Source organism: Mobula birostris, chromosome 3 (genome assembly GCF_030028105.1).
Source record: "Mobula birostris isolate sMobBir1 chromosome 3, sMobBir1.hap1, whole genome shotgun sequence".
NCBI classification, from domain to species: domain Eukaryota; kingdom Metazoa; phylum Chordata; class Chondrichthyes; order Myliobatiformes; family Myliobatidae; genus Mobula; species Mobula birostris.
The window spans coordinates 41,716,254-41,741,786 of NC_092372.1; the positions used below are offsets into that span (position 1 = coordinate 41,716,254).

Consider the following 25,533-nt stretch of genomic DNA (forward strand, 5'->3'; position numbering starts at 1 on the left):
GCTGCTTGGCCTGCTGTGTTCACCAGCAACTTTGATGTGTGTGACTATATTCCATCTGCCATTTCTTTGCCCATTCTCAGAATCTAAGTCCTTCTGTAGGCTCTCTACTTCCTCAAAACTACCTACCCCTCCACCTATTTTCATATCGTCTGCAAACTTACCAACAAAGCCATCAATTCCATCATCCAAGTCATTGACATGTAACGTAAAAAGAGTCAGTCCCAACATAGACTCCGGTGGGACACCAGCCACTCTTTGCCTTCTGCCAATCACCCACTGCTTTATCCATGCTAGAATCTTTTCTGTAACTTGTTAAACACCATCGTGTGTGGCACTTTGTCAGAGGCCTTATGAAAATCCAAGTACATGGTTTGTCCTTTGTCTATCCTTCTGGTTATTTCTTCAAAGAATTTCAACAAGATTTTCCCTTGAGGAAACCATACTGACTATGGTCTATTTTATCATTTGCCTCCAAGTACCTGGAAACTATATCCTCAACAATTGATTCCAACTCCTTCCCAACCACTGAGGTCAGACAAACTGACCTATAATTTCCTTTCTTCTGCCTCTCTCCCTTCTTGAAGAGTGGAGTGACATTTGCAATTTTGCAGTCTTCTGGAACCATTCCAGAATCTAGTGTTTCTTAAGGAGGAAGAGAAGATGGAGGCTCGACGCAGTGCGTGCGGCCTCTCCGGTGAATGATATCTGTAATCTGTCAAGTCGGTTACTGTGCACAATTCTGATTTGATGGAGACAGATGTGAGAGTATGGAGGAACATCTGGAGAAACTTCTGAAATGTCTGCTTCGCTGCTGCTGTTACTGTGTTGTCTGGAATCTCGGGAGCAGAAGGCCCCAAATCTTCGGCTTTGCTTGTTTTGGTGGCCAGGGCGAGGTTGAAGGCGCTCGGCAGAGGATGGCGCTCAGGAGGCGGTATCAGAGAGGCTGGTTGGAGGCTCGAAGTTTTTGGAAGGATGGACTCAGTGTCGGCTGTTATCGGGTGCTTCCAATGCATCGGCAGTTGTCGGTGCCTGGAGGTTTATGGCAGGGAGTTTCGCCCTTTTGCCACCTGCTATTAGGGACTCGGGAGTCAATCGAGACTTGAGACTTCTTTTTTACCGTGCCCATGGTCTGTTCTTTATCAAATGATGTTATTGCTTTGCACTGCTGTAACTATATGTTATAATTATGTGGTTCTGTCAGTGTTAGTCTTTGGTTTGTCCTGTTTTTCTGTGATATCACTCTGGAGAAACATTGTATCATTTCTTAATGCATGTATGCATTTCTAAATGACAATAAACGAGGACCAAGTGTTCTCATAATCTAAGTTCATTACTATTGCCTCCACGATCTCTACAGCCACCTTTTTCAGAACTCTGGGCATACACCATCTGGTCCAGGTGACTTATATACCTTTACCTAGGCTAGTAACTATTGGTCGGCCACAGGGGTTATTGTTGAAACTTTGTTATTTATATAAGTTATTTGGATTTGAATGCACAAGTTTGAAAATTTCACAAAAATACAAGGTAGAGTTGATAGTGAAGAAGGTTATCGTAGTTCAAAAGAGGATCATGATCAGTTAGGACCTGGGCCAAGAAGAGGCAAATGAATTTCAGTACAAATATGTGAGATGTAATGCATTTTGGAAAGTGGGAATCAGAATCAGAATCAGGTTTGTTATCACCGGCATGTGTCGAGAAAATTTGTGAACTTAGCAGCAACAGTTCAATGCAATAGCAGCAGCATTATACTATACAGGGTAGGGCACTAGTGATGTGTAATGTTACAGAAGGACTTAGGAGTACTGGTGCATAGTTAGTTGAAAGCAGCATCACAGGTAGAGTGGTGCAAAGAGAATTTATCATGCTGGCCTGGAGGGGCAGGGCTTAGAGGGTCATGGGCAGAATGCAGGAAATTGGGACTAACTGGATGGGCACTGCAGTCAGCATGGATTTATTAGTCCAAAGGGAATGCACCTGTGCTGTGTTGCTCTCTAACCCTGTGATTCTAAACCTTTACCTCGAACCTTAAAACTACCTCCTCTAGTTTTTGACTCCTTAACCCTGATACAACCCTGGCAAAAAGACTGCTCACCCTACTCATGTACTTTATGATTTTATATGCCTATATGAGATCTTCCAGTCTCCTACATTCCAAAGAGTAAAGACCAAGCCTGTCTAATCTCTCCCTATAATTCTGCCCCTTAAGTCATGGCAAAATCCTTGTATATCTTTTTTTGCATTCTTTCCAGCTTACTCACATCCTTCCTGTACAGGATAACCAAAATTGACCAACTTCTTGTGCAATTGCAACATAACTCCCAACATCTACATTCAATGAGAGGATGAGAAGTGACTTGACAGAGGTGTATAAGATGTTAAGAGGCATAGATAGAGTGGACAGCTTGTGCCTTCTTTCCAGGGCAGCAATGGCTTATATGGAGGGCCTAATTTTAAGGTGATTGGAGAATAAAGGGGATGTCAGAGGTAGGTTTTTATAAACAATAGACAATAGGTGCAAGAGTAGGCCATTCGGCCCTTCAAGCCAGCACCGCCATTCACTATGATCATGGCTGATCATCCACAATCAGTACCCCGTTCCTGCCTTCTCCCCATATCCCTTAACTCCGCTATCATTAAGAGCTCTATCTAACTCTTTCTTGAAAGCATCCAGAGAATTGGCCTCCACTGCCTTCTGGGGCAGAGCATTCCACAGAACCACAACTCTCTGGGTGAAAAAGTTTTTTCTCAACTCCGTTCTAAATGGCCTACCCCTTATTCTCAAATTGTGGCCTTTGCTTCTGGACTCCCCCAACATTGGGAACATGTTTCCTGCCTCTAGCGTGTCCAATCCCTTAATAATCTTATATGTTTCAATCAGATCCCCTCTCATCCTTCTAAATTCCAGTGTATACAAGCCCAGTCGCTCCAATTTTTTAACATATGACAGCCCCGCCATCCCGGGAATTAACCTTGTGAACCTGCATTGCACTCCCTCAATAGCAGGAATGTCCTTGGAGACCAAAACTGTACACAATACTCCAGGTGTGGTCTCACCAGGGCCCTGTACAGCTGCAGAAGGACCTCTTTGCTCCTATACTCAACTCCCCTTGTTATGAAGGCCAACACGCCATTAGCTTTCTTCACTGCCTGCTGTACCTGCATGCTTACTTTCAGTGACTGATGGACAAGGACACCTAGATCTCATTGTACTTTCCCTTTTCCTAACTTGACACCATTCAGATAGTAATCTGACTTCCTGTTCTTGCCACCAAAGTGGATAACCTCACACTTATCCACATTAAACTGCATCTGTCATGCATCTGCCCACTCACCCAACCTGTCCAAGTCATCCTGCATTATCACAACATCCTCCGCACATTTCACACTGCCACCCAGCTTTGTGTCATCTGCAAATTTGTTAATGTTACTTTTAATCCCTTCATCCAAATCATTAATGTATATTGTAAATAGCTGCGGTCCCAGCACCAAGCCTTGCGGTACCCCACTAGTCACCGCCTGCCATTCTGAAAGGGACTCGTTAATCCCTACTCTTTGTTTCCTGTCTGCCAAACAATTTTCTATCCATGTCAGTACCCTACCCCCACTTCCAAACAGCGGGAGGTAAGTGCTTGGAGTGCACCGCCAGGGGTGGTGGTAGAGGCAGATACATTGGAGACATTGAAGAGAATTAGATAGGCAAAAGGACGAAAGAAAAATGGGAGCTTTGGGGGAACGAACAGTTAGATTGATCTTGGAGTAGGTCGGTATAATATTGTGGTCAAAGTGCCAGTACTGTGTTGTACTGTTCTATGTTCTATGTTCAATGCCTGACTGAAGACAAAATGCCAAATCCAACATTTGTGCACAATTAAAAGATAACTCAGTAAGAATGAACCCTGTTTATTCCTAAAGTAGCTGAGCAATATAAATACAAAAGGCAGTCTTGTTGTCTCTACTTGAAGGAATTGTTTATACTATTTGTTATTAAACATTGAATGTATTTATGGATTTATACTCTTACAGTCACAACTCAATATCAGCCTGCTGTGCAGGAATTTTGTTCCTTAGTCATCCTTTGCCAGACATGTTAGCATTTGGGTGTGCCAAGATGACTGATAGGCCTCTCAGTCCCTGAACAGTGTTCATAAAAAATGCTTTACCAGGACTTGTTGCTATAAATTTTATTTATTAGCTTTTTCACTACTAAATGATAGAATGTTGAGCACCTCAGCCCCATCCGCAATAATTGGAGTTTTCCAGGTGGCCAACCATTTCAATTGTGGACAGCAACATCTCTAGTCTGATTACGCTGAGAACTGGTGCTCTCCAAAGCTGTGTGTTCAGACCACATCATCAAGTTTGCAGATGATGTGACAATGGTTGGCTTTATCAAAAACAAGGATGAGATGGAGTATAGAGAGGAAGTGGAGCGGCTGCTGGATTGGTATGAGGAGAACTCCAATGACAAAGGAAATCATTGTGGACATCAGGAAGGTGCAGACGGACCTTCCCTTCTGTGAATACATCGCTCCTCCGTATAGAGAGTTAAGTGCACCAAGTTCCTGGGAGTTCACATCACCGATGACCTCACCTGGTCCCTTAATATCACCTCCCTGAACAAGAAGGCACTGCAGCGGCTTCACTTCCGAAGAAGATTGAGGCCAGCAAAGCTCCCTCCTCCCATCCTAACTGTGTTTTACAGGAGCACCATTGAGGGCATCCTGACAAGTTGTATCTCCATCTGTTGTGGGAGCAGCCGAACATTGGACCAGAAGGACTGTGAGAACTGATGAAAGGATCATAGGGCCAGCCATCAGGGGCATTTATCAGGAGTACTACATACCGCAGGGCACTTAGTATTATTAAGGACCCCACCCAGCCATCCAGCATCCTCTTTAACATCAGGCAGGAGAGACAATGATTCATAAAAACAAGAACGGTCAGGTTTCATACCCTGGGCCTCTGAACTCCCTGCCACATCATATTCAAAGTGTCACCAGTTAATCCATTCCATACCTTAAAATATTTAATATTAATGTACTGTAGTTTGTTATTTATGTGTGATTCATCTGTAGATTTTTATCTTTACCTTCAAAAGTTACCAAGTTGTGTGTGTTATGTGTACTACTATGCTTTACACTCTGGTTCTAGAAGCATTGTCTCATTGCTATATAGAAACGTACATTATATGGTTATATACATTATATACATATACCTGTATATAGTTAAATGACAAAAACTTGACATGTTTTGACTATCCCCGTTCCCATTCCGACCTGCCACAATGAGGCCACTCTCAGGTTGGAGGAGCAACTCTTCATATTTCATCAATGTAGCCTCCAACCTGAAAGCATGAACATCGACTTCTCCAACTTCTGGTAATTTTTTTCTCCTTCCCCCCTCAACTTCTTTATTTCCTCACGTTGGCCTCTTACCATTTCTCCTGACCTGCCAATCAGCTCCTCCTGGTGCCCCTTTTCCTTCCCTTTCTCTCATGGTTTACTCTTCTCTCCTATCAGATTTCTTCTTCTCTAGTCTTTTGCCTTTTCCACTTACTACCTCCCAGCACTTTACTTCACCCCCACCCCACCTCCTGCACCCACCTGGCTTCACCTGTCACCTCTTCCCCTCCCCCACCTTCTTATTCTGGCATCGTCCTCCGTCCTTTCCAGTGTTGTTGAAGGGTCTCGACCTAAAACATCAACTGTTTATTCATTTCCATAGATGCTGCCTGACCTGCTGAGTTCCACCAACATTTTGTGTGTGTTGCTTTGGATTTCCAGCATCTGATATACGTGAGGTGAGATCCAGGTCTTCCACTTATCAGGACGATTGATAGTTTTATACTTATTTTTATTAGTAGTAATGTTCTAAAATAGGCTGTGCCTAGAATAATAAATTGTATTTTTGTATGTCTTTATTTTAAGGAGAATTGTACATTGTTCTGCAACAAAGTGTAATGAAAGTTGAAGGGAGTTTAAACTGTTAGTCAGAGGGGTTAGTACTGAGGTAGTTTTTAAAGGTGTAGTGAGATTTCAGAAGGCAGGTGAAAGAGCAGTGAAGGAGAGCTGACATTGTGAAATAAGGAGTGGCACGCAGAAGGCTGATTTGTGAGAAACACTGTAGAAGTGTCAATAAAGGGCGTGGGGTAGAGGCAATGAGCTTGGAGGAATCAATGGATGAGGACTTTTGAACATTATAACAAACGGGTCAACAACTGCATTCTTGATGAGTAGTTGTGACTTTGTACAAATTGAATATATGCTGCAAGATATTGGGACAGGTTGAAAACAGCAAGAAATATTGGATAGAAAGGTGAAGAGGTATTGGTGATAATAGATATTGTGGTGGGATTTAAAAGTAGCATATTGGTGATGAAAGGAATGTGCAATTAAAGCCTGGCTTTAGATAATTTAGGATAACAAAGTGCAAATGGTCTTAAGTTTGAGGTCTGAGGTCCTGTAGAGCTGAGCTGGAATCAGTTACAAAGAAGCAAATGTTATGTTGTAGGCCAACCAACAACAATTTTCTTGAGAAAGTTGGATGTTTTCCATGATTTCCAATCAAGGAAATAAATTCTCACCAGGAGTGCAGCAGGGAACTGAATGAGCTAGAGCTGTATCCTCTCAATATACATGTGAAAGGTAATTCCAATTCCAACTGCAAGAGTATGGTTTGATCCCAAAGGAAAGTGTGGAGAAGGATAAAGAGAGGTTCCCTATTGAAATGCAAATCTGACAGATTTCTTATATTAATATTTTATGCCTGGCGATGTATTCACAGAGGGGAAGGTCTGTCTGCACCTTCCTGATGCCCACAATGATTTCTTTTGTCACTGGAGTTCTCCTCATACCAATCCAGCAGCCGCTCCACTTCCTCGCTATACTCCATCTCATCCTTGTTTTTAATAAAGCCAAGTAAATGTTCTTTGGTTCTCAGAGCATTCCACCACTAGATTTACTCAACCTGGGTGTATTGTAGATGACTAATTTTTCATTGTTAGTTAAGAGCTTTATATTCATTTTATTACATGAGAATTGGTATTGGTAGGATTTTCTACTTTGTGTGGATTTAACAAAACTTGAGTCGCGGTATTGATGAGAGTTTTGAGAAGAAAATAAGGAATCCTCAAAGAAACAGCAAGGAAAAATGCTTGTCAGCATTGAAACGGCTTGGATGGACAGTAGTGGCTGGTTTGAAGGAATAAAGAAATAGCAGGTAGGTGTACAAAATGAGCTTGGTGAAGACTAGAGAACTATACGAATATTTTAGTCTATTACATGTGGTGCTTCAGGGGTGAGTGTGTGAAGACAGTTGCACAGATACCCATAGACTGGCATTCTTGAAGGAGGGAGGGAAGATGGAGGCAAGTTTAAGAAGTCTGAATAATATCCAGAAAGAAAGAATGGTTTATTTTAAAGATGAACTTTAGATAATTGGCGACTTCACAGTTCTGTCATACATATGTAAGCAAGCCAGAAATTGACTTTATTTTAAAATTTCTTTTAAAGATTCTGCAACAGATTCAAAGTGAACCAGGTAAACAGCAACATCTGTAATAGGAAGGCCCGACAAATGGTTCTACCTTCTCAAAGCATTTACCTTATGGGTGACAGCCAGAGATGGCTGTTCCTCACACGACTAGCCGAAACATCCGGGAATAAAGAAAAAACAGTGCAATTGAGCCCCAGACATATTTCACTTTGGTTCCCCCAATACAGCTAGAGGAATCAAATTTCAACAATTCAAAAACTTGCCTCGCAACAACAGATTATGATTTTTTTTTATCCAGAATGCTTTTCCTGGGTAGATGGAACAGAAATTAGCCTTTAAAGAATAATTGATGAATATGTGTGAATAAGGTTTTAAGAAAAGGCAATACAATAGCACAGATGGTAGAGTAATTTCTGAACAATCCATGAACCTCATTATTTGACTTTTGCACTATTTATTTATTTTGTAACTTGCAGTACTTTTTTATGTCTTGCACTGTACTGCTGTAGGAAAGTAGCATCCATCATCAGGGCCCCCCACCACCCACGACAGGCTCTCTTCTCACTGCTGCCATCAGGAAGAAAGTTACCAGAGCTGCAGAACTCACAGCACCAGGTTCAGGAACAGACATTACCCCTCAAGCATCAGGCTCTTGAACCAAAGGGGATAACTTCACTCAACTTCACTTGCTTCGTCATTGAAATGTTTCCACAACCAATAGACTCACTTTCAAGGACTCTTCATCTGTCATCGCTATTATTCTATAGATTTGTCGAGTATGCCCACAAGGAAAATGAATCTCAGTGCTGTATATGGTGACATATATGTACTTTGATTATAAAATTTACTTCGAACTTTGCTACAAAACACCAAATTCCATGACATATACTATATCAGTGATAATAAACTTGATTCTGATGCTCATTCTTCACTGCCCAGTGACTTCCCCTGCTGTCTGCCAGGAGATTGCATGCTCTTCCTGTGTCTGCCCATGTTTCATCTGGGTATACTCAAAGAGAACAGGCCCTTGGGTTGACTGAGACTGCAATGATTATCAACCACTTATTAACACCATTCCTACATTAATGCAGTCACGAGCAAATCTGCAGATGCTGGAAATTCAAGCAACACATACAAAAAATGCTGGTGAACGCAGCAGGCCAGGCAGCATCTATAGGAAGAGGTACAGTCGACATTTCAGGCTGGGACCCTTCGTCATTAATCCCAGTTTTTACTCTTCCCATGTTTTCACCAGCTCTGCCGAAATCTACCACCCATCTAATCAGTAGGGGCAATTTACAGCAACCTACCAACCAACGTATTTTTGAGAAATGGGAGGAAATCAAAAGATCTGTTCACAAGGAAGCAGACAGCACAGGTTTGAAGCTAGGTCTCTGATGCTGTGAGGCAGTGGCTCCAGTAGCTGTGCCTCTGTGCTACCCTACCTCAGAATTGTCCCACCTTCTGAAGACATGAGGGCTGACAGGTTAACTGGCCTCTCGAAATTTCCCCTACCATGTGGATGAGTGGATGAATCAGGGGAAGATGAAGGGAATGTGGAGAGAATAAAATGGGATTAGTAAACAGTGCTTTGATGGAGGTTGTGGTCTTGGTGGGCTGAAAGGTCTGTTTTCATGCTGTATGACTCCATGGCTAAATTGGGAAGTTTTAAATTACAAACGTAAAACGTCAGCTCGGACACTTCGTTTCCATCCAGAGACTTGGAGGCAGGGACATATGCATGCTTAATGTCCCAGGGTTTCGATGTTTAGAAAAGACAGAGAAGGAGGTAAAAGAGGTGGGGGAATGGCACTAATATTCAGGGACAATATCACAGCTACGCTCATAATGAAGGATTTGTCCACTGAGTCTATACGTGTAGAACTCAAATATACGAAGGGTGCCATCATTCTAATGGGATTGTACTACAGACATAACCTCCACCCCCCAAATATCCACTGGGAAATTGAGGAACAGATATGCAGGCATATAAAGGAAAGGTGTAAAAACAATAGGGCAGTTGTAATGGGGGATTCCAACTTCCCTCAAATAAACTGGGATCTTCTGAGTACAAGAGGTTTAGATAGGGCAGAATTTGTTAGGTGCATTCAAGAGGGTTTCTTAAATCAATTTGTATATAGTCCACAAGAGGAAGGGCTGTACTGGGCCTGGTGCAGGGTAATGAGCTTGGCCAAGTGACTGACTTATGGGTGAACAGTTAGGGAACAGTGGCCACAACTCCTTAAGTTTTAAGATTGCTATGGATAAGGATAAGTGTGAGCCTTGCAGGAGAGTGTTAAATTTTTTTTTGAGAGTGTTAAATTAGAGCAGGGCAAATTATGAGAGCATTATGCAGGAACGAGGGAGAGTTATTTGGGAGCAGCTATTTTTGGACAAGTCCACGTCTAATATGTGGAGGGTGTTTAAAGAAAAACCATCTAGAGCCCAGGTGGCCAACCGTTTACATTCCATGCGTCGATTTTTTCACGCACGAGTTCAGATGCGCCATACAACTCTTGTACCCCCATTCAATTCTTGTAAAGATATGTAAATATAGACATATTTAGCATTTTTACATGATATATTGATTTATTGACCAGGGGATAACTCTGCTCTCTATTGCAGGAAAAATCCTCATAAGAGTACTCCCGACAGATTAGTGCTCATCATTGCAGAAGAACATCTCCCAGAGAGCCAGTGTGGCTTCAGAGCCAGCAGGAGCACCACCAACATGGTATTCATTCTCAGGCAGCTCCAAGAGAAATGTAGGGAACAGAATAGCTACATGAAATCAGAGTGGACAAGTCAGACACAACGACCTCTCAGAACCCTTCTCAATAGGCAACGGAATAAAGCAAGGCTGTGTCCTCATGCCGACTCTCTTCATCTTCTTCGGCATGATGCTCGAAAGGGCCACAGAAGACCTAGATGACGAGGACGGTGACTACATCCAATACCGCACCGATGGCAGCCTGTTCAACCTGAGGTGATTACAGTCCCACACCAAGACATTGGAGCAACTCATCTCAGAGCTACTCTTTGCCGACGATGCTGCCTTTGCAGCCCTGCAGCGTATAACATCCTGCTTCACAGAGGCTGCCAAGCTCTTTGGACTGGAAGTCAGCTTGAAGAAGACAGAAGTTCTCCATCAGCCTGCTCCTCAAGAAGAATACCACCCTCTCCACATCACCATCAGTGAGGTAGAGCTGAAGACAGTCCACCAGTTCAGCTACCTGGGGTGCACCATCTCATCAGATGCCAACATCGACAAAGAGATTGACAACAGACTGGCAAAGGCAAACAGTGCATTCGGCAGGCTGTACAAAAGAGTCTGGAACAACAAGCATTTGAAGAAAGGCACAAAGATCAGCATGTACAGAGCTGTTGTATTGACCACCCTCCTGTACAGCCCCGAGTCGTGGGTCACATACCGTCACCACCTATGGCTCCTTGAGCGTTTCCACCAGCGCTGCCTCCGCACCATCCTCAACATCCACTGGAGTGACTTCATCACCAACATCGGAGTCCTCAAACAGACGGAGGTCACCAACATCGAGGCCATGCTGTTGAAGACGGAGCTGGGCTGGGCAGGGCACGTCTCCAGGATAGAGGATCATCGCCTGCCCAAGATTGTGCTGTATGGCGAACTCTTCACTGGCCACCGTGACAGAGGGGCACTGAAGAAGAGGTACAAGGACTCTCTGAAGAAATCCCTTGGTGCCTGTCACGTTGACCATCACCAGTGGTCTAATCTAGCCTCCGATCGCGAGGCCTGGCGACACACCATTCACCAGTCTGTCTCCTCCTTCGAGAATGCACGCTGGGAGAAGAAGAAGGAGGAAGAACCGTGACACAGCAGCACCAAACCCAGAACAGAATTTCCCTTGCAACCACTGTGGCCGGACCTGTCTGTCCCATATTGGCCTCGTCGGCCACCAGCGAGCCTGCATCAGACGTGGGCAGCTCCCTTCCTAAATCTTCGTTCACGAAGCCGAGCCATGATGATGATGATGGTTGATTTAATATAAAAATAAGATAAACATTACTTACCTCAATGAGACTTTTAACAAATATATTTAGTCTTCTTTTGATTTCTTCCTTTTTCTTAATCATATATTCTTTCCGTAACTCAGACCTAAGCACTAGCTTCAGTTTTCCTTCTATTTCAGTCTGATGTTGTGCTTTATAGTGTCTATTAAGATCATGTCTTCTATTATGTGAGAAAGTGTTTTCACAAACAATGCACAACAGTTTCCTGACGGACCCGCTATAAATAAGAACTCATTTTCCCACTGTTCATTGAATTAACGCTTACTATCACTTTCTGCTTTTCCTTTGCTCATTTTCTTTTGCACTGTGATGTGTAACTGAATGTGAAAACAAGGCTTAATTTTCAAAAAAGTACAATACTGGAAATACTCACAAAGGACGAACAAAGCACAACCTTGTAGCGCACGAGTGTCAATTGTAAACTGACTGGCAAAAATCTGCGATGTACCGCTGGTGCAGATGCCTGACGCTTCAGGATTAAACAAGTATCAAACATGTATTGAACAGCTATGGAATGACTGCAGAACAAAAGTCCTTCTTTCCTACAAAGTTTGTAGTTTGACTCATTGAACATTTTTTAAAATTGAAAACAGGTTAATGTGAAAGAAGATAACATTTGCCAAGAGATGTGCGCGAAATAATAAAATCGCTAAAGATAATAGCTAAGTTTTAGATTTATTCTCAGTAAAACCCATTTCTAGCTCTAAACTACCTGAATTCCTGTTATACAATTTTTTTTTCTACAAATCGGTTTTTGGTTAATACTTTTTGCATGAGTAGGCTTACTTTTTCATTATTATCACTGGGGTGCAATGCGCCACTTCTAATCATCTAATGCGCCATAGGTTGGCTATCCCTGATATAGAGTATAGGACAGGTACTCTATGTTCCAGTCAGAAGGAAGGACAAGGATAGCAAGGTAAGCCAGTCTTGGATGTTGAGAGAGGTGATGAATTTAGTCTAGAAGAGAAAAGTATGTAAAGCTTACGAAGTCAGGATCAAACAGAGCCCTTGAAGATTATAAAGAAGTCAGAGAAGAACTCAAGAAGGGAATTAGGAAACCAGGAAGAGCCATGAGAAGTCTTAGGCAAGTGGGATTAAAGAGAATCTCAATGCATTCTCTACATACATCATGAACAAGATGATAACTAGGAAGAGGGTCTGACCACTTGGTGATAAAGGGTAGGACATTTGCTTGGATGGGGAGGATGTGGGTGAGGTCCTAAATGAGTAGTTTATATCAGTGTTTATCAAGGGGAAAGAAGTAGACAATAAAGATATCAGTTCTGAGCATGTTGATATGCTAGGGAATTTCGAGGTAAAGGAGGTAGTTGTGTATTTAATATTTCAGCAAAATTTGAGTATTATTTTAAATATATTGTTTGATTAAGCTTTCTTTGTCTATATAATTCATTATGTGACATATGTAAGGAGTACGTGAATGGTATACAGTACTTCATTACATAACCACGTCGTGTGAGCACATCGCTGGCAAAAGGAAACAGAAAGCAGACAAATATCCCAGCTCCCGGGTTTTACTTCTGATTGGTTTCTGAAGTTACAAAACATAATAGAAAAGCATATAGTTTGCTTAGAAGTTTAACTGCTCCAACCAAACCAGCCAAAATGACCCTTTGCTGTTATTGTGAATATAATGCAGGAATATTTAGGACTGAAACCATTGTTGATTGCAGAATGCTTTAAGAATCAAAAGTGGAAACAAAGGGAAGCAGAGCCCACTTCAGCTTTTATGACTGAATTGAAGAAGTTGTCTGAGTATTGTCAGTTTAGTGACGGGCTTAATGAGGCACAGAGAGATCATTTAGCTTGTGTAATCTTAAAAGGAAGAATTCAAAAATGGCTCCGAACTGAAGCACAACTTACATTTAAAAGAGCATTTGAAATCGCTGTATGAATGGAAACAACAATTGAATTGGAGTCAGGAATGAAAGTGAGTGTAAACAAAATTCTAATGCCTCAGCAGAAACCTGCTTGGCCAAACAAATTGTATTATTGTTGTGCCAGGGGTCACATACGCCAGACCAATAAAGGTTTAAAGGTGAAACTTGCTGAAAATGTATGTATATATGCATTTTAGGACCCATAGAAAGAGCATGTTGGGCAGACAAAAATAAATGAGCTGCATAGAGAAGAGAAAAAGATTGTTCCATTTAACGTTGGAAAAGGAAATAGCTGAACAATTTACAAAAGAAAGGTGTCCAGAACTGTGAGTACCACTTCCTGCTGTCCCAGATTCTACTCTGACAACCACCACAGAGGAGGCCGCAGAAAATGAGATTGTTTCATAGCCACAAGTCTCACCTGCCAGACAGAGTGACCCTCTTGTCAGGAAAGACATTATCCTACAAGAGTAAGAAATCCCCCAAAGTAATTAAATCTTTAGATTTAATCTGAATGGGACAATTAAAATTTAATATGCTGAGAATGTCTATATAATAGTTGTATAGTAAGTTGTATATGTAAGATGACTAGAGAGCAATACTTCACATATTTGAATTGGGGTGCATTCTATATTGAGTTAGAGTTTATAGTTAAGCAGGGAGGAGTGGAGTAAATTTAATATTTCAGTAATATTTGAGTAATATTATAAATGTATTGTTTGATTAAGCATTCTTTGTCTGTCTACATAATGCTCTACCTTCGTAGGTCAAATGCAAAGAGGCAGTGCACTGTAAATGGCAAAATGCTTAACAGTATTGATGAGCAGAGGGATCTCTGTTTAAGTGCATAGCTCCGTGAAGGTGGTTACACAGGTTGATAGGGTGGTTAAGAAGGTCTATGGCATACTTGCCTTTATTAGTGGAGGCATTGTGTTCAAAAGCCAGGAGTTATGTTAAAATTTATAAAACTCTACTTAGGCTGCATCTGGAGTTTTACATTAAATTCTGCTCGTCGCATTATAGGAAGAATGTAGAGGCACTGGAGAGGGTGCAGAAGAGGTTTACCAAGAGGTTTCCTGGATTAGAGGGCATGTGCAATTACGAGGGGTTGGACAAACTCGGGTTGTTTTCTCTGGAGTGGCAGAGGCTGAAGAGAGATCTGATAGAGCTTCATAAGATTATGAGAGGCATAGACAGACAGACAGACAGCATCTCTTTCCCCAGAGTGGAAATGTCTAACACCAGAGGGCATGCACTTTAAGTAAGAGGAGGTAATTTCAAAGGAGATATGAGGGGAAAGCTTTTTTGTACAGAGTGGTGGGTGCCTGGATGGAGAAACAATAGAGACATTCAGATGGGTACGTGAACATGAGGAAAATGGAAGTATATGGACATTGTGTAGGCCAGAGGTGATTAATTAGGTTGGCCATTTGATTACTAATTTAAATGGTTTGGCACAATCTGTGGGTCGTAGAGCCTGTTTCTGTACTGTTCTAAGTTCCAAATTTGCAGGAACTTTTCCTTAACTGTAATGTTTATACTAGTCACGCCTAGCAAGACACATTCCAAAGTGTTGACATACACATATTTAACTTCAATTGTAACCCAATTACACAATGAGTATATGCAGCCTAAATCAGAACCATCATGAGATCCATTTAAATACTTTGTAAGGCAACTAAGTGTTGAAAGTTTAAAGGCAGCAAAATCCTAAAAATTACATCAGCAGCTAATCTAGTTGGTTGTAAGGATCTTATGAAGGTGGTTTTATTGGGTTGGGCTACACACTTCATTGTTATAATTGTACTGTATGTACATAGACTCTGATATTGGGCATTGAGCCAATAATAATTTTCATTGCTGTCGATTCTAGTAATTATAACAAAAGGCATTAACTGTAGAAATATCACTGGATTAGTTCATAGCCAGGAGCTATGGAAATTTCTGCTTTTTTTACAGACAATTTCTTAATCTTTTGTTGGACTGGGATGTGGAGTTGTTATTTTTCTGATTGTGTGAACTTTCCTATGCTTGTATCTGATCATCTATTTACATGTAATTGTTCAAAGAATTTTCCAGTAATCCTATCATAGTTGCTTCTGTATTTTTTCCGAAGCTTCTTAGTCTTTCTGCAGCAGGTCTCATGCCACTTGAAAATGGCTATTTTATTGGTTAATTGTTATCTTTTTAGTTGAAGCTAGTTTTTATATAAGACAACCACAACTACATTGTTCTCGTCATATTAATTTGTTTGTTCTTTGTTATTTATTTATTTAGCGATACAGCAAGGAGTAGGCCATTCTGACCCTTCAAGCCATTCCGCCACAGCAACCCGTGCCAAACCGAATTAAACCTAACCTAATCGCGGGACAATTTACAAAGGCCAATTAACCCACTCGATACGTCTTTGGACTGTTGGAGGAAAGCCCATGTATTCCATGGGACAAACTCCTTACAGATTGAGTTCCAAACTCCAGAAGCACTGAGCTGTAATAGTGTTGCACTAACTGCTACTCTACCTTGGAACCCAATAAAATAGTTGTAACCACCAAATTCTAGGCCTCATTATTGATTTCCAAATCTCTGGATAGTAAAATCAGCAGGATTCAGCACTTCCAGCTCCTCTTTCTTGACCCCAAAGGAATGTATTATTGTTAAGCATCATTCATATAATGTTACTTAGGTGTTTGAGGCATATTTATTCCAAACAAAATAATGTAATGTTTAAGGGAAATGTCTTACAAAAATTAACCTGTCCTGGTTCTCTGGCTGTCACCCACAAGGCAAATGTTTTGAGAACGTAGGGCCAGCTGTGGGGTCTTCCAATTACACTGAACAACACATTTTTTGGAAAGTGTTGCTTTCACAGAAATTTTGTTTTTGTTTATGATAGACTGCTTGAAGCTGAGCGCAGACATAATTTCAGGCTACTTGTATCACGCAGGAATTTTGGAGAAACAAAGAAATTAACTTTTATTGAATATAATGCATTTAATTGCATAATGGTACTGATGCCTTACAGTAGTTTAACAAAGCTAAAAATATTTTGTTGATGATTTTTGTTTGTACCTAGTGTCTGACTTAGGTATCCAACAATAATCAGCCAGTATTGATGGATTCTAGTTGCCTCAATACTGTTTCTCCATGGCTATAACGTTCTGGTGAAACCTTTCATCATGCTCATCACTGACCACACAAAGATTTTCAGGGAAATCTAAATGGGAATGCAGAAATGAATCTTTAGTGACATGTTACACTTCATGGTTTTCTATGCTTGAAGCATGTTGTCAACCAGCTGAATGTAGTTTGGTGCTCTGCAGTTGCCAAGAAAATTTTCAACATCTTTGAATGTCTTCCATGAGATTTTCTCTGGTCTCACTAGAAGTTCTTTGAATTGCCTGTCATTGGTGACCGATTTGATTTGAGGACCAACAAAAATGCGTCACTTAATCTTGGCATCAGTTATTCTGATTTGAATTATGAATTGAAATTACAAATATAGGCGATTTCAAAAAAAAGGTGCGTGATAGGGAAATTTCATGGTGACTTTTATGATCAGCAGCCAAACATACATAAGATACACCAACATGTATTCAGGAGGTAAAATCTTTGTTGTCCACTGTTACCAAATGTTGTTCTCCTGGCTAACTTTGAACCCATTACAGAATGCAAGTCTGATCTTTTGCACCAAGTTTCATTGGGGGCACACAACAATTAAATCTGGGTAGGGAAACTTGACCATAACTTCCTATACTCATTTTCCTATTGACAGATATCCTCCTGTCCAGCTACATAAAGCAGACAGAGAGTGAATTGTCAGCTGTTACAAAAGAGGTGTTTATACCATCCTGCTGTATATGACAAGGAGTCCACCCACTGGCTAAAGCAGGTCAGAGTTATTGTGAAGGGCATTGCCAGCATTATCAGCCTGTCTTGTGTAACGGTCAATATCATAAATAAAAATCTGATTTGATGACGGGTCTCAGATCTGAAACATTAATTGCTTCTCTTCTCATAGAAGCTGCCTGACCTGTTGAATGTTTTCAGCATTTTCTGCTTTTATTTCAGATTTCCAGCATCAGCACTTTTTAAAAAATATTTTCAGTAATAGCCAGCATTGTGGCCCATACATTTGCAAAGTTCTTCATTTATTTTTTTCTTTCTCTTTGTCTTCCTTCCTAGACTTATATTAAGCTGGATATACTTTTTCTTATGTAAGGGGTTTCTTCTTTTGTTACTGCGTAGGCTAATCAAAATGGCTTCTTTGTTATGTTATAATTAAAATGACTTTTCTGAAATAACTGCGAGGTAAGGAGTTCTCTCTCTCTCTCTGCTTGTTTGGGTTATATTATTGATAAGAGAGAAAATGAACCAATTGGGATAGATGTTATTCTTTCTTGTGTGCCTGTTAGCTATTGTGTTGTGCGGGTTTTGGCACAGAAGGCACGATGGGGACAGAGAGAGAGGAGATGCGATGCTGTAAGCTGGCCGACGGGACGGATCCCGAGCAGGAGTCCGAGGCCCAGGGTCTTCGACGAGGAGAGGAGATGAAGACAGACTCGTGTGGAGCCTCAGGTTTACCATCGTGGATAGTCCCAGGCAGCGGGTCGAGGTGGTCGGAGGGGATGGAATGGTGGAAAGAAGACCCCATTACTTAAACTCCAATTGTTGTGCACAAAGTGGTTAAACTTTGATAAGTTTGGCACCTTTTACTTTCCTTTTATATTTTATCTCTATTAATTACATAATTCCAGTAATATCTATAAATTGTAATTGTTTAATCGCATATGGTGTATTGTCTGTTATTTGGTGGGGTGGGGTACATCGCACAGCATCCACACAAACTTGATTACCCAGTTTGGCGGGGCCGAAGGCTGCTCCCCCTAGATGACAGCGAGTTGACCGAGCCTGAGGCTTACCAGGGGGCTACACTCATGATCTATGTCAGTGTTTCATTTTGTTTCAAATATTAAGCTTACATATTTTCTTATCTCTCTGTGGTTTGATTCTAAGTCACAGCTAAACTTTGGAACTGCAACACTTATCTGGAAAATGTAGTCACTAGACGAAAGTGCTTTCAAAGTTTGATTTCCTGCCGGCTGAGTCATTCTTTGGCCAATTGTACAGACGTGAGATAGTCACTTCATATTGAAATAATATTACTCCTGACTATGCAAGTATTTATAGTGATTCCACATATTGGTGCTTAGCCAAGAAATAGATATGGCTGTAAATGTATTCATCATCCTCCCAAAGCCACACTCAGCAAGGCAGTGTAAACGATCGCAACTGTTTTGTTTTCCTACATAATTTATAGGAATCAGTATTGGTTTATTATCACATGAGCTAGAGTGAAAAACTTGTCTTACATTCTGTTCATACAGATCAACTCATTACACAGTGCATTGGCACTGTAAAGGGTAAAGCAATAACAGAATGCAGAATAGAGGGTTACAGACTCAGAGGAAGTCCAGTGCAGGGGAACAGTAAGGTGCAGGATCTCATTGAGGGAGATTGTGAGATCCAGAGTCCATCTTATCATACTATGGAACTGTTCAATAGTCATAACAGTGGGATTGAAGCTGTCCTTCAGTCTGGTGGCAGACGCTTTCAGACTTTTGTGTATTCTACATTATGGAAGAAGGGAGAAGAGAGAATGTGGAGTCTTTGATTATGCTGGCTGCTTTACTGAAACAGTGAGAAATTTTGACAGAATCCACAGAGAGAGGGCTAGTTTCTATGATGTGTTGAGTGGTGCCCGCACCTCTGCAGTTCCTTGTGGTCACGTGCAGTTCAGTAGCCAGACCATTCAGATAGGATGCTTTCCATGGTGCATCAATAAAAGCTGGTAAGGGTTGAGAGGGACACATTAAATTTCTTTAGGAATTAGAGAGATTAGTGACCTTTCTCGGCCAGGGTGTGTATACAGTAGACCAGGTGATGTTCAGGAACCAGAAGCACTCAAAAACCTCTTAACCTCAACACTGCTGATGTAAACAGGAGCCTCTTAACCCTAACCCTCTTTCTCAAAGATGATGGCCAGTTCTTTTGTTTTCTTTACATTGAGGGAAAGATTGTGTCATGGTACCATGTCACCAGATGTTCTGCCTCCTTCCTGCACTCTGACTTAATGTTATTTGAGATGCATCCCACTATGGTGGTACCAGCAAACTTTTGAAAGGAGTTAAGATGCATCCCACTATGGTGGTACCAGCAAACTTTTGAAAGGAGTTAGAACAGAATTTTGCCATTCAGTCATAAGTGAGGGACAGAGGACACAACTTTTAACTTAATAGAGTTTTAAATTCCTTGGTGTTATAATTTCAGAGGATCTGTCCTGGCTCCAGTATGTACTGCAAATATGATTACAAAGAAAGCACGGCAGCACCTCTACTTTCTTAGAAGTCTGCGAAGTTTCAGCACGTCATCTAAAAATCTGACAAACTTCTATAGATGTGTGGTGGAGCATATAGCATATTAAGTGGTTACAATACAACCTGGCACGGAAAACCAATGTCCTTGTCCAGAAAAGCCTACACAATGTAGTGGATATGGCCCAGTCCATCAAGGGTAAAGTCCTCCTAACTACATCCCACCACCCAGGTCATACTCTCCTCTCACTACTGCCATCAGGAAGGAGGTCAGGGAGCCTCAAGACTTGCACCACCAGGTTCAGGATTCAGGAAGTTATTACCCATCAACCATCAGGCTCTTGAAACAGAGAGGTTATCTTCTTCACTTGGCCCGTCACTGAACTGTTCCCACAACTTACTTTCAAGGACTCTTCACCTCATGTTCTTCATATCTATTGCATATTAATTAATTATTATTACTACTTTCCCCCACTTTCATTTTGTATTTCTGTAGTTTGTTGTTTTTGCACATTGGTTGTTTGTCTGTTCTGATGGGTGCAGTCTTTTATTAATTCTATTATGTTTGATATATTTATTGTGATTGCCCACAAGAAAATGAATCTCAGGTTTGTGTATGGTGACATATGTGCTTCCCATGAAGTACAAGTATATTCTCATGAATGGACAGAGCAAAGTTAATAAGGGTGCAACAGACAATATGCCAGATGAATGGGGCAGGTTAGGCAGCATCTGTAAGGAGAAAGAAACTGTTGACGTTTTGAATCAAAACTCCGCCTGAGTACTGATTTCACATGGGCCAATAGGGCTGGACAATAAATTGCTCTAATCATGATGCCAGATTGCTCAAAAGAATCAAAATCTGGGTCTAAATTATTAAGGATCCTGATTGACAAAGTGAACTGAGTGGGTATTAAGGCAACCTCAAAATTTAGGAAATAACATCAAAGTATATAGCTTGTCAGGTTAACTGGACATTGTAAATTGCACCCAGTAAGTAGACGATTAGAGCAAACTGAAGGTAGTTGATGGGAAGGTGGGGAGAATTGAAAACAGCAGATTAATGTAGGATCAATACAAATGAGTAGCTTATGGTCACTACGAACTTGATGGATCAAAGGGCCTGCTCCTGTGCTGGTATCTCTATGATTGTGAGTCTATTCCTCTAAAATTCCCTGTCTGACAATCCTAGGTCACACAAAGGATGTCCATTATATATGACTTGCTCTCCCAAGTCCCTCCCCAGGCTAAAATTCAATCCACAGTTACACCTTCTTGACACTTACGCTAACAAACATAAGCTACAAAAAAAAAAGCAAAGCAAAGCTCCTTTAACTACAATGTTCTATATATTCTATGAAAATCTTGGCAATGTACTGACGGCACTCTTGTTTGCAATAGGTGCCTTTATCTAGCAGTAATGGTCCTCTAAATATACAGTATGTTCTTTTAACAGCTTAGGATATTGCACAAGACTGCAGCTAATACAGCATTCCTTTTGTAGGACCACATACAGAGAATAACAGCAATCATTTTTATATTACCATCCACTCTCCATATGTAACAGAGTAGGAAGAAATGGGAACAATTACTCTTTTCTAATGACAAGCTGATAGAATATTACTTTAAAGATGAAGCAGGTTAAGAATTATTTATCCAATTAATTTTTGCAAATCCCTGCAGCATTTTACATGGTAGCTTGATAATTAAGGACTAAAGTTACTAGAGATGTTGCTGCTAACAATCTGGTAGGTTCACAGAATGGTACAGGACAGAAGGAGATGCAACCTCTCTTGCCTTCTCTAGTTCTTTGATGTATGGTAATGGTAATGTTATTGGTTTATATCTGACACACGTACCAAGACAGTGAAAAGCTTGTCTTGCATTCGGTTTATACAGATCAAATCATTACACGGTGCATTGAGCTAGAGTAAGGTAAATCAGTAGCAATGCAGAATAAAGTGTAAAAGCTACCAAAAGAGTGCAGTGCAGGTAAATGATTAATTACAAAATCGTAATGAGGTCGATCGTGAGGTCCATTCAAGGATCTGGTAACAGTAGAATGGAAGCTATCCTTGAACTTTGTGGCATGTGGCTTCAGGCTTTTGTATCTTCCACCTGATGGGAGAGGGGAGAAGGGAGAATGCCTGGGGTGGGGAATCTTTGATTATGTGAGCTGCTTTCTGAGAAAGCAAGGTTAGGTGAAGCCATAGAGGGGAGTGCTGAACTGGTTCTGCCGACAAGTTTGAAAGGAATACCCCCTTCTCATGCCATGTTGCCATTTTATTCATCAATTTTTGATTCTAATTCACTTGGATCGGCCTTTTCTATTTACATTGATTACGTATATAAATAGATAGACCAGTGATTCCCCACAGGGGCAGCACCCCCCACCCGCCCAAGGGGTTATGTGTCCTAAGGGGGTGTTGGGGAATAGGGGGTAGATTGTGAGGGGGTAAGGAGGGTAAACAGCACCCCAACTTGAGCTACAAGGCCTAACTGACTGGCACTTCAAAAAACAAACAAAACAAAAGATGAGGCACAGGAGCACAGAATGAAGCATAGTTCTGCAGGTGGTGAGGACAAAAGTTATCAACCAGGTCACGCAACGAAACAGCGCTAGCCAGAACCAAAGAGTGAAGTAGAGGTAATCAGTGAACCTGCTAACCCCGAGGAAGCCTTGAATTCTAATCCTGCTAAGAAATAGAACCTACTGAAAGTGCATCAATGCAATGTTACATACCTGGAGCATGGTTTTATTCCAATCCCATCAGATCAGCGGTGAACCATGTTTTATTTGTAATACTGTACTGTTGAATGAAACCATGAAACCATCAAGATTGCAGGAACAATTCTGTAAAAGACATCCTGAAAAGGCGACTTATGGTATTATTCAGTTCCAGAAGATGAAAGCAGCATTTGAAAAGTGTTTTTTAAAAAAACGCAAGTGAAGGGTCTCGGCCTGAAATGTTGACTGTATCTCTTCCTAGAGATGCTGCCTGGCCTGCTGCGTTCACCAGCAACTTTGATGTGTGTTATTTGAAAAGTGTTGCGTGGTTGAATCATTTGCCAAGAAAGCTAAAAGTGACCTTGATAGTGGTCTCATGGCTTCTTATAACATTTCCAAAATGATGGCTATGTGGAAAATCTCATACAATTGCTGGAAGCTTAATCATGCCTGCTGTATCAGAAGTGCTCAGCACTGTTCTCTAACTGGAGTCCAGCATTTTAAAATCAATTCCTCTGAGTAGCGAATTCTCTCAAGCATGACTCTTGTACTATCCACTATCAACAAAAATAAAGCTCATCCATTAAATAGAAGAATATTTTGCCAAGATAATGATGAAGAGTTTGAATGTTTGCTTCTTCACACTGAAGTGCTTTGACTGTCAAAAGGCTGCTGCTTAAAAGATTTCTTTGACCTTTTTGGAACTGTGTTGAATTTTTGCTCAAAGTTGACAAGGGCTTGGGAAACAAGATTGAACTTCTACATAGAGGAGTGGCATGCCTAGCTGATCTGTATGAGAAAATGAACATTCTAAATATGAAACTGCAGGGTGAGAATTTCAATTTAATCCAGGCAAAAAGTGCAATGCCCATTTTAATCAAAAAATTGGAAATATACAGGCAAAACATCGAGAGAAGAATGTTCTCACAGTTTCACTCCATGGGAAGTATAGCACTCTCATTCATAGATGTGTCAGGACACTGGAGCAGGGATCCAATCACAGACACAGTACTGTGCACACAGTGATATTAATTGGGTAACAAATCCCAAGGGTGCAAACAAAGTCAGCATCAAAGTTCAGACAGAGATCAAAACATCCAGAGAAATCCAAAAACAAGAATTGGAAAACAGGCAGAGCTGATATTCCGACAGACAGAGTGCAGATACAAATGCTGGAAAGGTTCAGGAAAACTCACTGGCACAATCTGTCTGTCTGCATCCTGTTTTACGGCGGTTGGCATCCAGCTTAATGGTGCATTACCGCCACCCTCTGCTCCAGAATGTACACTAGACATACATTCTAAATCCCTTCATCCAATCACACACACACACACACACACACATATATATACAAACCTACATTTCACCCTCCCATCTTGGACCATCCTAGTATCCTATTCCTGTTTATTCGTCATATTCTATAAAAAACTCCTGTACCCCTTAAAAACGCTAAAAATACCGACTTGTGCTCTCTCACCCATGCCCAGCAACCCTTTTAGTGTGAATTCCTGCATCCCCAACTCCCTTAATTTATTTCTCATCATCTCTCTCTGTATCCCATACTTCCTGCAACTCAGAACTACATGTTCTACTGACTCCTCTTCCTGACATTCCTCACACAATCCTGTCTGGTGTTTCCCTATCATTTTCAATGTTTTGTTTAATGCACAATGCCCCAGCCTTAACCTAGTCCACACAATTTCCTCTCTTCTGTTTCCATTACCTACCCTAGTAACTGCAACACTCTTTTGTATTTGATATAAATGCCTCCCTTTCCCCTCCCTGTCCCATCTTTCTTGCCACATTCGGTTGACTTTTTCCCAGATTACACACTTAACCTCTGCTTTACTGATACCAATGTGCATTTCCATATTTTCTTTCTTTAACGCCCTCTTTGCCAACTCATCCACCCTCTCATTCCCCTTCACCCCTACATGTGCTGGAACCCATAGAAATTTTACCTGACCTCCCTGATTTGCAATTCTTGTAACTAACTGAAGGACTTCATAAAGTACATCTTGCCGACTGTTTGTGTGAAAAGACCTTAAACTTGCTAGAACTGAGGATGAATCTGAACATATCAATGCTTTGGCTTGTCTGGCTTTCTGCACCCATTGCAACGCAACCAACACTGCCAGCATCTCCACTGTGAACACCCCTAACTTATTAGATGTTCTTCTGCTGATTCCAATTTCTTTTGCTGGTATGACCACCCCAAACCCTGTCACTCCTGTTTCAGGTTCCTTCGCATCATCCATATAGATGTGAGTATAATCACTATACTTTTCCATCACGTAACAGTTAAATGCATTTACCATCTGTTTTATATCTTTCTTTCCTTTTTACCTCTAACAAATGCCAGTCTATGTCAGGCCATACAAGCTTCCATGGAGCTACAACCGGATAAACTACTGAAGGACTTATCCTCAGATCAAACATTCCACATTCTTTCGCGATATCATTCCCTGCCCGACTAAAGGTATCCCTCTGAAACCTCCCATTTTCCCAGCACTCCTGCAACACTCCTTTAGTAGGGTGAGAATCATTGTGCCCCTGCAAGTTAGCCCAGTAGTTTGCCATCAGTTGCATCCTTCTTAGTTCCAAAGGCATTATTCCCATTTCTACCTGTAGTGCTGTCACTGGTGACGTTTTAAAAGCCCCACTGCACACACTCAAGGCCTGAGCCTGAATCACATCCAGTTTCCTTATAAGAGACCAGCTGCTGATCCATATACTATATTTCCATAATCCAATACAGATCTTACTAAAGCCACATACATTCTCTTCAAAGCTGAACAACTTGCTCCCCATTCCCTACCAGTCAAACATCTCATCACATTTATTACTTTTTTACATTTCTCCTCAACTTTCCTGATATGGTCTGCCCATGTTAATCGTGAATCAAATATAACTCCCAGAAACTTAAATGATGCAACCCTTTCTAATTCAACCCCATACATCCTTAACTTCTTCCCTACCTCAACCC

The 25,533-nt window shown here is 41.1% G+C and overlaps 1 protein-coding gene across 1 annotated transcript in view; it reads left to right on the forward strand.

The window, feature by feature from the left end:
• Positions 1 to 10,512, forward strand: part of LOC140194991 (sorting nexin-18-like) — a 103,798-nt gene extending 93,286 nt beyond the window's left edge. The window contains exon 2 of the mRNA XM_072252511.1: positions 10,123 to 10,512. Within this exon, the coding sequence (XP_072108612.1) occupies positions 10,123 to 10,157 (35 nt within the window). The 3' untranslated portion in view covers positions 10,158 to 10,512. The remainder of the gene's footprint in view (positions 1 to 10,122) is intronic.
• Positions 10,513 to 25,533: the final 15,021 nt, after the last annotated feature.